Here is a 14719-nt window from a genome sequence, read left to right as displayed (position 1 = left end):
CCAAAACACCTGTGTCTCCCTCTGTGGAACAAGGTGCCAACATCCATGGTCCCCAAGATGTTCAGGGGCACCGTGCATGACAAGGGACACAGAAGGACACCTGTACCAATGTCCCATCACTATATAATTTCTTACATGGAGTGCACTGACTTACAGGTACATTAATCCCAGCACTCGGGAGGCAGAGGGCAGAGTCAGGTAGCTCTCTGAGTTTGAGGCCAGCCTGGTCTAAAGAGTGAGATCCAGGACAGCCAGGGCTACACAGAGAAACTGTCTTGAAAAACAAAAACAAAAACAAAACAAAACAAAAACTACACGCACGCACGCACGCACGCACGCACGCACGCACGCACGCACCCACCTTTAACAAAGTGCAGCTTACATCAGCACTTGTTTAAAAGGTTCAATCAGGCTGGGAGACAGCAAAGTGGTCCAGGCGCTGGCTGTGCAGCATGGGGACCTGAGTTTAAATTTCCAGAATCCACACAAAACTGGACATGGGCCGGGCAGCAGTGGTGCGCACCTTTAATCCCAGCACTCGGGAGGCAGAGGCAGGTGGATCTCTGTGAGTTCGAGGCCAGCCTGGTCTACAGAGTGAGATCCAGGAAAGGCGCAAAGCTACACAGAGAAACCCTATCTTGAAAAATCAAAAACAAAACAAAACAGAAAACTGGGTATGGTATCACACACCTGCAACCCCAGTTCTCCAATGGTAGGAGGGGGGATGGAGAGAGGAGACACCTACAAAGCTTATGAGTGTACACAGCAGCAGAACAGCAAGGACCCTGTCTCAAACAAGGTAGAAAGTGAGGACAGACTGCTAAGGTTGTCCTCTGGCTTCTACACACCCACCCACACATACGTAAACACTCACACAAAAAATTTTTTAAAATAAATTAAAGGTGAGGTGGTGCATGCCTTTAATCCCAGCACTTGGAAGGCAGAGGCAGGTGTATCTCTGATTTCAAGGCCAGCCTGGTCTACAGAGTGGGTTCCAAGACAGCCAGAACTACACACAGAGGAACCACATCTCGAAAAAAACAAAACACAAACAAACAAAAAAATACATAAAAAATAGAGAGGAAAAGCTCAGTCTCCCATTTCTGTTTGTGAGGCAAGGTCTCAGAAACCCATGCTGGTTTTAAGTCAGCCATGTAGCCTCCTGTGTCCATACTCAAGTACTGGATCACAAGTATGAACCACAACCAGATTACATAGTCATATCTCACTCAATGTGATTCCAAGTGGAACAGCAACCTTCCTCGGACGATCCTAGAAGAAATGCTTTGGAATGGTCAGCACTGGCTTCCTCTAAATGGGTCATGAAAGACCAGAAAAGGCTCATACTTTGATCTAGACGAAGGAAGAAAAACACAACCATAAAACCTCAACAGGTTCTGAGACTTGGACACTAACAGACCTGGGTAACTGTGGACGGGACCCATGGGAGGAGCCACAGTGAATGTCCAAGGGCAATGCTCTTAACCACTAAGCCAACTTTCCAGCCCACCTTCCCACCCACCTTTTTTTTTTTTTTTGGTTTTTCAAGTTTGAGTTTCTTTGTGCAGCCCTGGCTGTCCTGAAATTAGCTCTGTAGACCACCCTGGCCTTGAACTCAGAGATCCACTTGCCTCTGACTCCCGACTCCTGGGATTATGGGCACCACCTGGGATTAAAGGTGCGAACCACCACTGTCCAGTCCAGCCCCTCATTTTTACTTTAAGACAGGGTGTCACTAAGTTGTTCAGGCAGGCTTTAACTTGAGATCCTTCTGCCTTAGTCTCCTTATGTTGAAATTTTTTGTTTTGAGACAGGGTGTCCCTATGTAGCTCTGGCTGTCCTAGAACTTGTTATAAAGACCAGGCTGGCCTTGAACTCACAGAGATCCACCTGTCTGTGCCTCCTAAGTGCTGGTATTAAAGGCGTGTACCACTACAGCTAGCAGTTAAGTGGAAAATTTTAATGTGCATTTATCTTATCCTTCCAGAGCTAGGAATGTATGAGGCAGAGCCATGGCCTATTTGTGACAGTTCCCTGTCTCATTCTATTCCTGGAACAGTGCTTGTGGCTGTGACAGCAGGCGTCTTGCGCTTCCCTGCAAACTGGGTCAATATATTGTGTGGTTTACTATGCTGCTCCCCGATGTGGACAGAATGAGGCTGACAGGCAATCAGGCTGGCCATAGCTACACCGGTCCGTTACAGTAAGACCTGAAGTGAGCTTCACTGGAGATGCAGTTCGAGAAGCATAACTTCCTGTCTTCCAAATGCTATGAAATAATTCAAAATCACCTCTGGCTTCATCGTTTATTCTATTCTCACTGTGTCTTCCTAACCAGATGTAAATGAAGCCCCAAAATTACCAAGGCAGAAAAGTAAAGCCTCTGCTCTAATCAGCAGGTGCACTGGGTAGTTTCCCCAATGTCCTGGCATGGTGGCTGAGGCAGGGGATTGTCCACTGAGCACTCTCCATGGCCTAGGCTGGGGTAGAATCATAAAGTTTGCTGTCACAGAAAAGGACAAGTCCTTCCACTACACCACTGGACAGCTGATATCTCCACTGCTCATTCCTCTACCTTCTGACCCCAGTTCCCTCCCCTACAGCCCCAAACACCTCAGGCACACACCCCCTACAACCAACCCCCCCAGTCTGGTGTCACCCCTGATTCCCTCCCATACCCCTTAGTCTCCCACCTTATCATCTGTCTGTCTCCTACTAAAAAGGCAGCACCAGAGGCAAAGGACTCTCTGTCTCCAGAGCAGTTAGCACAGGCCTGCCTCACTTATCTTCTTCATCTCTGCAGCTTCCCCAGCTCATCTCCGTGAGGACCCCACCAGGAAGGGCCAGACCACCCTCCAGGTCCAGGGTCCACTCTGCACAGGCTCAACCCAGTACGGTATCAGGCTGAGGCTCGGGAGCATTAAACTATTTCTAACAACTAGCTGGGAGATTTATAGTCCTAATTAAATCAAAGTCAAAATATTAATGAAAAAGAATGCAAAAATGATGAAATTAAAAATGAACCCCAAAACTGGGTGGTGGTGGTGGCATATGCCTTTAATCTCAGCAAGGGGAGAGGAGCTCACAGAGGCAGGCAGATCTCTGAACTCTAGGCCAGCCTGGTCTACAGAGTCCAAGTTCTAAGACAGCCAAGGCTAAACAGAGAAATCCTGTCTCAAAAACAAACACAAACAGCCCAGTCCTGATGCTGGGATTACACAAACTCATCCCCTGCTTCAGAGACGGTATTACTTACCTACAATAGTACTGTATCTATCTGCTCCAGCTCTGCAAAGCAGTGTTTTCAGAGGTGGGTGTGCCACACCTGTCTGTCATTCCACCTCTTGAAGGCTAACGTAGAATCGCTGTGACCTCACGGCCACCGTGGGCTACACGGTGAATAACCAAGCTAGCCAAGGCTGCAGAGTAAGACCCTGTCACAGACAAACGGCCTCGGCGGGAGGGGGAAGCTCACCTGTAGTTCTAGCACTTGGCAGATAGAGACAGACGGATCAAAAGTGCATCCTTGGCTACATAGCAGGTCTGAGGCCAATCTGGGCTACGTGAATTGTCAAAACCCACCAACCTAGGGCCGGGAATGGTGTGCACACATTTAATTCTAGCACTCGGCAAGCAGAGGAGGTGAATCTCTGTGAATTCAAGGCCAGACTGCTCCACATAGCAAGTTTCAGGCCAGCCAGGGATACAAAGTGAGACCCGACATGTCTCAAAACACCAACAACGAAAGGGAAACCAACCCAACAAGAAAGCAGAACCCGCTTGGGGATTTAGCTCAGTGGTAGAGCACTTGCCTAGCAAGCGCAAGGCCCTGGGTTCGGTCCTCAGCTCTGAAAAAAAAGAAATTCTTCTTAAGACACTTTTTGGGGCTGGAAAGATGGCTCAGTGGTTAAGGGCACTGGTTGCTCTCTCAAAGGACCCAGATTCAAATCCCAGCACCCACATGGCAGCTAACAACTGTCTGTAACTCAAAGATCTGACCTGCGGGCAAAACACTAATGCAGATAAAAGTTAAAAAAAAAACACAGAACCCCAGGCAAATGACAGGAGTGGCACCAGGGTGGACAGGGCTTGGGGTTAACAGCTGGGATCTAGCAAAGACAGGCCAGGCGATGGCCTTCTCAGACAACTGTTTGCTGTCACCAGAGATTTAAAAACATCTACATGTTCCTTCAGTCACTAAACCAAGACCCAGGCACTCAGAAGAGAGCCATGGTCACCAGTCAGCAAGCCCTCCTACAGGAAGAAGCTGACTCTGAAGAGCATAGAAGGCCAGAGAAGAGGGGCGAGATCTTCCAAGTCAAGATAAAAGGACACCCCACAACAGAGAGCTCACCACTGCACATTACCTGAGGTCCAGCAGAACATACTAACTAGCAGCCATGGAGGGATCATCTTATACAGACAACTCTTGCTATACAGATTCTTCCCACCTACCCACAGCCCCAGCTGCTCTTCCTCCAGCCGGAAGAGGTTCGTGCGGTCACCTACTCAAATCTGAGCAAACCAATGACCTCTCCCTGATTCACCCTGCCAGGTACTGAGGGTGCAAAAGGCACAGCTCCCTCCCACCTATGGAGACAGGTCTAGGAATACTGGTTAGATGGTACAAAGGAAACTTCTCGGCCTGACAAGCAGAGACAGGGAACACTATCAGCTAAGTGCTCTGCGCCTCTGTGGTTCTACTCTATGTCTATCATGAAATGGGCAGTCATGACAAAGAATTGCCCATTTCCCACAAGACACTCAGCATGACAGCTGTTACGTGTTTCGTGTGAACTTGTCACACGTGCCCATGGCTAGATGATCCACGTGAAAGGCTGGTGGTGACAAGCAGCCCACCATGCTTGCTGCTACGGCTGCTGTCTCGCTTCCCACCACATTCCCAGACACTTTCCGTGAGTTTCAGGGTGTTGGGGGGCGGGGATCTTCGAGGCGTCACACACTGCAACCCATTATGAAGAACTGAGTACACAGATCACTATGGAGCTAGCCATAGATTGCTCTTGGCAATCCTCCTGCCTCAGCCTCCCAAATGCTCAGATTACAGGCAGCTGCCACCAGTCCTAGTTTAATGTCAAGATTTTTAACAAACATTTAAAAATCAACATTTAAAAAAAAAAAAAATGACTGATGGGGCTGGAGAGATGGCTCAGAGGTTAAGAACACTGACTGCTCTTCCAGAGGTCCTGAGTCAATTCTCAGAAACCACGCAGTGGCTCACAACCATCCCTAATGAGATCTGGTGCCCTCTTCTGGTGTGCAGGGATACATGCAGACAGAACACTGTATACATAATAAATAAATAAATCTTAAAAAAACAAAACAAAAAACCCCTGATGGGTAAAGAAATCATGAAAGGGATCCAGGGGTTCTGACGCCCTCTTCTGGCTACCATGGTACCTGAACTCACAGGCACATACCTACATTCATATACACATAAATACATAACTAAAATAAATAAATAAATCTTAAAAAAAAAGAAAGAAGAAGAAGTAGCTGCACGGTGGTGGTTCACGCCTTTAACCCCAGCACTTGGGAGGCAGAGGCAGGTGGATCTCTGTGAGTTCAAAACCAGCCTGGTCTACAGAGTGAGTTCCAGGACAGGCTCTAAAGCTACACAGAGAAACCTTGTCTCCAGAAAAAAAAGAAAGAAAGAAAGAAAGAAAGAGAGAGGGAGGGAGGGAGGGAGGAGGGAGAGAGAGAGAGAGAGAGAGAGAGAGAGAGAGAGAGAGAGAAAGAAAGAGAGAGAGAAAGAAAGAGAGAGAGAAAGAAAGAAAGAAAGAAAATCTAATTACTTGCAGTCGCTTACTTATAGGTCAGGTTAACACAAAGGGCTCAGTCTGCCGATGCTCAGTCTTGGGGACTCCCGCAGTATCCTGGCTGTTTGTTATCTCATCCTTCAGTGAATTTACCTCACTCCTTCCCAAGGCCACTGTAATCAGCTCTGCTCACTCACTTGCGTACCTCTCCCCAAGTCCTATCCCCTGGGAAAATCACTGGACTGTCACTACGACCCTCCTTCCTGTCTAGCCCCCATCACACAGGCTGGCTCGCTGCTGACCTGGATCAGGCATCCCTTCCCTGGTAATCATGCTTTCCTTTCTCTCTCCTGCTCCTCCCTGGAGAGGGCCAGCCTGCATGGTAGCCTCAGCTCCGGCCTACTGCCTAGACAACAGTGGGAACATCCATTGGTCTCACTTGGAGGCTGACTCACAATATTATCCCTAGGGGCTGGCTCCATAACAGATAAAACACAGCAACTTCTCTCGACCCATTTGAGGACTCAGTCCTAAGTGATACTGTCAGTAATAATTTGGAGTGGTAACAGACAAGACAGCTGCTGAGACCTGAGGTCCAAGGGTATCCTGAGACCTGATCTCACCTGGTGACTATGGACCCTTGATGTTCAAGAAGGCAAAAAGCCTGCAGCTGACATACCCCAGCACCATCAACCCCATACCTTCTGGCAAGTGATAGAGAAATGAAAAACTCTCCCCACACCCCCCGACAGGGTTTTTCTGTGTAGCCTTGGCTATCCTGGACTCTCTCTATAGACCAGGCTGGCCTCAAACTCACAGAGATCTGCCTGCCTCTGCCATCCAAGTGCTGGGATTAAAGGTGTGAGCTACTACCACTTGTTTAAAAACTCCTTTCATAGTTGCAGAATTTGAGTCAAAAGGACAATAGATGGGCTAATTGGTGGGTGTAAATGGCACGTCCACTGTGAAGACACTATATATATTCCCAGCACACACCCAGAGCCTAGGCACAGGACACAAAGCTAGGAAAACACGTACCTACACAAAAGCTCATACACAGACATTCTTCAAAACTACTCAGATAAGCAATTGCTCCATCACAGTAGGCCACCATTCCACATCAGAAAACAGCCATGGCCACATGCAAACCATAGGTGGATCCAAGAGACACACTGAGGGGAAGAAGTCAGATACATGCAGGACACATTTACAGGAAAACTGAAGAATTCATGTACAGGAACAGAAAAGAGCATAGGGGTGATAAAAAGGTAGGAGGGATAGAGAGATGGCTCAGTGGTTAAGAGCACTGGCTGCTCTTCCAGGGGACCTGGGTTCAAATCCCAGCACCCACATGGCAGCTCACAACTGTCTATAACTCCAGTTCAAGGGGACTGGCACCCTCATACATACATACATGCAGGCAAAACACCAATGCACAGAGAAATAAAATAAATCTAAAAAAAAAAAGGGGAGGGACTTATCAGAGATTTGAGAATCAAGCTCAGGAATCTGTGACAACTCGCTGCAGCACTGAAGATTTGCACATTTCACAGTAGGTGCATTTTTGCTGAGCTCTGGATGATGACCAGGATGCAGACCAGAGCACAGCGGGAAGTAGCGGGAAGTGCACAGCACCGTGAGTTGAACGCGTCCATCCCACTGAAAAGACGGACGGAGGACAATGGACGGACGGAGGACAATGGACGGAGGGGTGAATGGGGCTCTTCTCAGGATGGCACAGGTGGAGAATACATAATAGGGGGGGAATACATAATAACTAGACTTTTTTCAGCTTTGGTTTTTAGTTTTTCCTCATAAAACGTTGGGGGAGGAAAGTAGCTCTCCACACTGTTAAGTAAGCAGCTGAGAGCCTCTCAGCCATGGAGGGCAGGGTTTCAAGAACAAACACGGAAGAGGAGAATATCTTCAACACCAAATGTCTTGGGAGTCCACGAAAGTGATGGCCTAAGATAGGTGCTATGGCACACACCTTTAATCCCGGCACTTGGGAAGCAGAGGCAGGTGGATCTCTGTGGGTTCAGACCAGCCCACACAGAGCTACACAGTGGCTGGGGAGGAATGGACAGTTACAGAACCCTGAGGAGAAAGGTGGGGGCACAGCCAGGGGCTAACTGACCTACCTCCATTTCTGATGGCCACAATCCCTTGGTGAAAGTCTTCAAAACTGATCACACCAAGCCCACTCGGGTCCAGGTACTGAGTTAAGTCCTTCACCTGCAATGGGCAAATGAGAATGTGTTACCCACAGGCTCCACAGTCGGCAGGGGGCAGCGGGCACTGACCCCTTTTACCATCTACAAAGCAGCAACATGTTCCCACCATTCAGAGCTCAAGAGCCCCTGATTCTTCCGAGCAAGGAAGCAGAGGCAGCCACTGCGAGTGCTCCAGCCACAGGGGAGAGCCATCCTGGAGGGATCTGCCAGCAGCCCTGACCGTTCTTAACCCTGGGAATAACATCCTGGTTCTCCGAGTCGACAACCGAGCTCCCCTGGTGGGCAAATCAGGAGTTTGAGGTTTTAGGGACTGTTCTAGCATGTTCTTAGTGAGATGGACTCCTCAGCAGTGGAAAATAACCGAGGCAGACAGACCCCTGACATCATCACTCTCGCAAAGGCAGAAAGATAACCCACACGTGCGTGCTACAGTGGACGCAGCTTTTCCCAAAGAAGCCATAATTATATTGTCAAGGATAAGCTGAATCTCATCAAAATGTAAAACTTCGGGCAAGTAGGATGGGTAGAGGCAGTAGCAGAGGACTATGGAAAATCAATGCCGGCCTGGGATACACAATGAATTGGGCTACAGAGAAGACCCAACTCAAAGAAGGGGGGAAACTGCTTCAAATACAACATTAATAAAACCAAAAGACACGGCAAAGACTAGGTGAAAGTATTTGCAAACATGTATAAAGACCTGAATCTTGAATATTCAAATAAATCCTAACTGAAAAGGAAAACAGTGAGACCTCTACAGACAGAGGCGGAAAGATGAGTGAGTCCCTGGTAAAATGCTGGCCGTTCACGCATGAGGACAGAAGTTCCATCCCTAGCACCCACCCCCACATACAAAGTAAGGTGCAGCCGCACACCTGTAACCCCAGGGCTGGAGAAGCAGAAACAGGAGGGCCCCGGGGCTCACTCACCAGTCTCGCCAAATTGGTGAGTTCCGGGTTCAGTAAGAGACCCTGTCTCAGAGACTTTCGGTGGCGAAGCCGGGGAGATGGGTCCACAGGCACAGATGCTTGCTAAGTAGCATGAGGACCTGAATTTAATCCCTAGCATCCATGCAAAAGCTGGACATGACCGCACACACCTGTAACCCCAGTGTCGGGGTGAGCAGGGACAGGAGGCTGGCTGGCTGCCTAACTCCAGACTCAGGGACAGACTCTGTCTCACGGGAAGAGGTGACGAGTATAGAGCAGGACATCGGGGACCTCAAGTCCTCCTCTGGCTTCCACATTCACACATATGCATACACAACATACACACAAGCATCACACACACACACACACAAAAAAAAAAAACAACACAGAGAGAGGGAGAGTTGGGGAGGGAGGGAGGGACGGAGAGAGAGGAAGATAACCAGGACAACCTCTGGCCTCCATGCACGTGCACACGCAACCACATATACACATACACATTCACACATGCACATACAAAAATTAACAAGCAAACACAAAAATGTAGGTGTGCTAATGCACACCTATCGTCTCAGCTCTTGGGAAGCTGAAGCAGGACAACTACTTGAGTCCAGGAGTTCTAAGTTAGGCTGGACAACACAGTGAAACCCTGTCTTGAAGACACATACACAACTGGCATACACACACATAAAAAGACAGTCAATACTCTTCGTCACGCAGAGGATGAGAACTAAAGATGCAAGGAGATTGAGTGCAACTGGCGGAAGCGCAGAGTGGTGGAGCGGCTGACGGCAGGGAGGCATTTTCTGGGAGGTGGAGGTGTAAAAACGGCGCTACAGCAGCAGCTGCACCCATCTGACTGACTTCCTAGAAACCCCGAACTGCACATATAAGGGTGGCAATTCCGTGCTATACAAATCATATCCCAAAGTTCATAAAAACAAGAAAGGAACTAAAAAGGAACCAAGAGAAAAAGACTACTAGGCCAGCAAGCTGGCTCAGTAGGTAAAAATGCTCCGTCACCAAGCCTGATGGCCCGAGGCTGACCTCCATGGTACAAAGACAGAACTCACTCCCTCAAGTTGTTCTGACGTCCACACACATGCCCTGGCACACACACACACACACACACACACGGAAACGCATGCACAGACACAATATACAACAAGATGTTTTTTAATTTTAAGATAAATCTTGAAGTGAGGCACACAATATCCAACATAAGTCCCAGAGAAGAAAACTAAAGCAAAGAAACAGACAGATACTGAAAACACTCAAGGAAAACTTCCTAGGATTAAAAAAACAATAATACAGCACTCGGGAGGCAGAGGCAGGCAGATCTCTCAGTGCTAAGCCAGCCTGGTCTACAGAGCAAGTTCCAGGACAGTCAGGGCTACACAGAGAAACCCTGACTCAAGAAACCAAACAAAAGACAATTAGGGCTAGAGAGATGGATCTGTGGTTACAAGAGCACACTCTTGTAGGAGACCCAGATCCAGCCAGGTCCCATGGCTCACAACCACCTGTCACGCTAGCTCCAGGGGATCGGTTACCTTCTTGTCCTCTGAGGGGCACCCGCCCACATACATGTGGGCACATACACACAAATACAAATACACAGTCTTTATTTCAGTTCATTTTTTATTTTTTGAGACAGGGTTTCTCTGATCCCTGACTATCCTGGAACTTTCTCTGAAAGTTTCCAGGCTGGCCTTGAACTCTCAGAGATCCCCGTCTCTGCCTCCTGAATGCTGGGACTAAAAGTATGTGCTGCCACAGCCCAGCCAAATACATAATCTTAAAAAAGAAATCATTTTTTGGGGGGCTGGAGAGGTGGCTCAGGGGCTGGAGAGGTGGCTCAGTGGTTAAGAGCACTGACTGTTCTTCCAGAGGTCCCGAGTTCAATTCCCAGCAACCACATGGTGGCTCACAACCATCTATAATGAAATCTGGTGCCCTCTTCTGGCCTATAAGCATATGTGCAGATAGAACACTGTATACATAATAAAATAAATCTTTAAAAACAAACAAACAAAAAAGAAATCATTTTTTAAATTAATTAGACAATGAAAGCACAATACTAGGTACCTACAAACATCAAAGATCTACTCCAAGACTTAGTCTGTGAAATATTTGGACTTCAAAGAAAAAAAAATCATTTAAACAGCTACACAAAAATCAAGTGCCTTCCTACGGGAGAAAGCTAGATTATCACTAAGCTTTGGAAAAGCATGTCAAGTAATAGACATTCGAATTCCACCATTCCAAGTGCTGCTAAAAGCTGGAATCCTTTAAGAAAGAACTGAAAGATGGGCTAGACGTGGTGACACACCGAGGCAGAGGCAGAGGCAGGTGGATCTCTGTGATTTTGAGGTCAGCCTGGTCTAAAGAGTGAGTTCCAGGACAGTTAAAGCTACACAGAGAAACCTTGTTATGAAAAAGAAGAGGAGGAGGAGGAGGAAGAAGAAAAAAAGAATTCAAAGATGATTAAAACTGACTGCAGATGCTAGGCAAGCACACGTACCACAGACTGGGTGATCTACAGGAACAGAAGCCTATCTCTCCTAGACTAGGGTGGAGCCCTAGGTGGAGGTGGCAGCATGAAGTACCCGGTGAGAGCTGTGTCCTCACAGGGCAGAGCCACAAGGGGCAGCTCTGCCCCTTCCACAAGGGCTGTGTCAGGACTCACCTCCTGAAGAGCTCACTTCCCGCCACCATGGAAGGCATTCAGATCAAGGCACAACCCTGAATTTGAATTGTAGTGCCTCTGTGAATTCAGAAGATATTATTAAAAAAAAAAAAAAAAAAAGCTGGGTGAGGCCTGTAATCCCAGCTATTCCAGAGGCAGAGGCCAGAAGATCACAAATTCTTTCAAGGCCTGACTAGATGACAGTCAGTTCAAGGCCAGCCTGAGCAACTTACTAAGACTGTGTCTCAAAGAGACAGCTAGTGAAACAGCTCAGTGCGTAGAGGCCCTGGCACACGAGCTCTGACCACACGAGGTCAGTCCTTAGGTCAAGGCAGAGAGACAACTTCCAAGAGTTGTCCTGTAACTGCCTCACACAGGCCACACAAATATGCGAGAGAGAGAGAGAGAGAGAGAGAGAGAGAGAGAGAGAGAGAGAGAGAGAGAGAACACACAGATGCATGCATGCGTGGACATGCACACTAAAAATAATTGATTAATTAAAAAATAGCCTGGGAGTGTGGCTTAGTGGTAGAGTACATGCCCAGCACGTTCAAGGCCCTGAGTTCAATCCCCAGTATCGAAAAAATAAATAAATAAAATAAAACAGAGTTAGTTTAAAAAAAGAAAAAGATCAAAAGTGGAACCAACTGTGGCCATGGGGAGAGCACAAGTTCAAGGCCAGTCTGGGTTATGTGACTGTTTCAAAAGAAAAAAATGCACAGGAAGGGAAGGGAAGGGGTTGTGGCTAACTTTCTGTAGCTGTGACCATGGTTTGGAATTCCTTCAAGGGCACTGTGTGAGAGAAAGCTACTAGAGCATTAGGAGGCCTGGAAGAAAATGCCCAGCTGTGGCGTTTCTCAAAGAAGCAAGATCGACCGTGTGATGCTGCAAATTTGCCAGCTGAGTGTGGAGCCCAGCCACACGACTGAGAGCAGAGCAGCTATCCAAGACCAGCTCACTGTGTGAAAACCAGCAGAACAGAAGGAGACGGCAGCCTGTCCGCCCTGAGCACACAGTACAACACCCAGCAGCAGGTGGTGCTAGCCCGGCCCTTCGGACACCAGGGACAGCCCTAACAGCACCACCTCCTGTCCCTAACCAAGTAGCCCAGAGCTAGGACTCCGAACCAGACATAGTCAAGCAACAGGAAACAGACCAAAGAACACTAGTCTACATCCTAGGGATGCAAATTCAGCCCATGAGAAGTTTGACAGACAGAAAATCAACTGATTTCAACAAGACAAACAGAGACATGTGGTACTTTCACTATATGGACCCAAATAAGCACAGTTGAAACCACAGAGAAGGGGCTGGAGAGATGCGCAGCGGTTAAGAGCACTGGCTGTTCTTGCAGAGGTCCTGAGTTCAATTCCCAGCAACCACATGGTGGCTCCCAACCATCTGTAATGAGATCTGGCGCCCTCTTCTGGCATGCAGGCAGAACACTGTATACATAATAAATAAATCTTAAAAAAAAAGAAAGAAAGAAAGAAAGAAAGAAAGAAAGAAAGAAAGAAAGAAAGAAAGAAAGAAAAAAAGAAAAGAAAACCACAGAAGCTGGGAGAGCAGAGAGGGCTGGTTATGTAAACACGAGACCCTGAGTCTGCTCTCCCACACCCAAACTGCAAAAATGCAGAGCACAACAGCATGCACCTATAATTCCAGCACGAGAATCAGAGACAAGAGGAACCCTGGGGATCGCTAGCCAGCCAGTCTAGCTGAATCAGCAAGCTGAGGTAGAGCACCATTGAGAAAGACACCCAGTGTTAACCTAGGGCCCCCACTCAAACACACACACTAGAAATTTGAGTACTCACTGAATCTGGATGACATGGAGCTGCTATCAATTGTTATGGATTTGGCAATATTTTAGAGCACTGCTTTCTAGATATACTTACTGACATATCTGGAGACACTTCAAAATTCAGGAGCTAAGGTTGTAACTTAATTGCTTGCCTAGCATTCTGGAAGTCCTGGGTTTTATGCCCAGCCAGGAGCGGGGGTGCACACCCTTAACGGCAGCACTTGGGAGGTGGAAGCAGGAGGATTAGGAGGAATACAAGGTCATCCAGGGCTACATAGTGAGTTGAGGCCAGTATGGGATATATGAGACATTTTATCTCAAAATTAAATAAACATATATTATTTAATACTTATATTTATAAATATAATTTCTATTCAATGTCTATATTTATTTAATACATTAGATATTATTTATCTAAAACTGGATATTAACCTAATATTTAGAATAGATTAGTTATGTATTATATTAAATAAATACATAATATTGAATATTAGATTGCATATATTGGGGTAAGTACAGACACAAATGAATTTGCATGACCGAGTTTTGAAGGCAGGAGAGGGACCACTACTCTCCCCACTCAATACAGGCATGTACTCTTCCATAAATAAAAGTTTCAAAATGAGGGAGGGGGACAAGATGGAGGGGAACACTGACTAAGCAGAGATTTATGCTCAGAGTGTAGGGAGGACAGCCAAGGAAGCCTCTAGGATGGTGGACACTCGTGGTGGTTTAAACAAGAACACCCCCGTCTCATATGGTTGTGGCCTTGTTGGAGATGTGGCACTGGGGGGTGGGCTTTGAGGTTACAAAAGCCCATGCCAGACCCTCCCCCCCTTTCTCCCTGCTACCTGAAATCAGGACACGGAACACTCAGCTACTTCTCCAGCACCATGTCTGCTTGCTTGGTGCCATGCTCTCCACCATGATGATCGTGGGCTGAACTCTGAAACTGTAAGCCAGCCCCCAATTAAATGCTTTCTTTCATGAGTTGCCTTGGTCATGGTGTCTCTTCACAGCAATAGAACAGTGATAAGAGACAGCACATGAATTAGGGATGAGGAAGTGTGTTTTAACCCTGTAGCTGCACTGGTCCTAGCTGAGGCCATACCTATCAATCCAAAGCCCAGACAGTGCCAGAACCTCCTCTGTTGGGTGGCTGGCACACAGGGCAAAGCAGTAAGCCACCAGAATATCTCACAGAAGCCCTGCCCAAGAGAATAGCAGGAAACCGAGATTCTACTGCCAACCAGGGCAAGGAGAGGACATTGCAGAGGCTGTTGGGG

General features: G+C 47.5%; 1 protein-coding gene across 4 annotated transcripts in view; it reads right to left on the bottom strand.

Annotated features, from left to right (window-relative positions):
* The window catches only part of Rab11fip3 (RAB11 family interacting protein 3), an 84516-nt gene that overhangs the window by 36576 nt on the left and 33221 nt on the right, over positions 1–14719 (bottom strand). For all 4 annotated transcript variants that reach the window (XM_028854680.2, XM_028854678.2, XM_028854681.2 and 1 more), the window contains one exon: positions 7922–8015. In XM_028854680.2, coding sequence (XP_028710513.1) covers positions 7922–8015 — 94 coding nt within the window. The remainder of the gene's footprint in view (positions 1–7921; positions 8016–14719) is intronic.

Source organism: Peromyscus leucopus, chromosome 8b, assembly GCF_004664715.2.
Source record: "Peromyscus leucopus breed LL Stock chromosome 8b, UCI_PerLeu_2.1, whole genome shotgun sequence".
Taxonomy (NCBI): Eukaryota; Metazoa; Chordata; class Mammalia; order Rodentia; family Cricetidae; genus Peromyscus; species Peromyscus leucopus.
The sequence above is the reverse complement of the archived record's forward strand: the minus strand, read 5'-3'. Positions and strand labels throughout refer to the sequence as shown.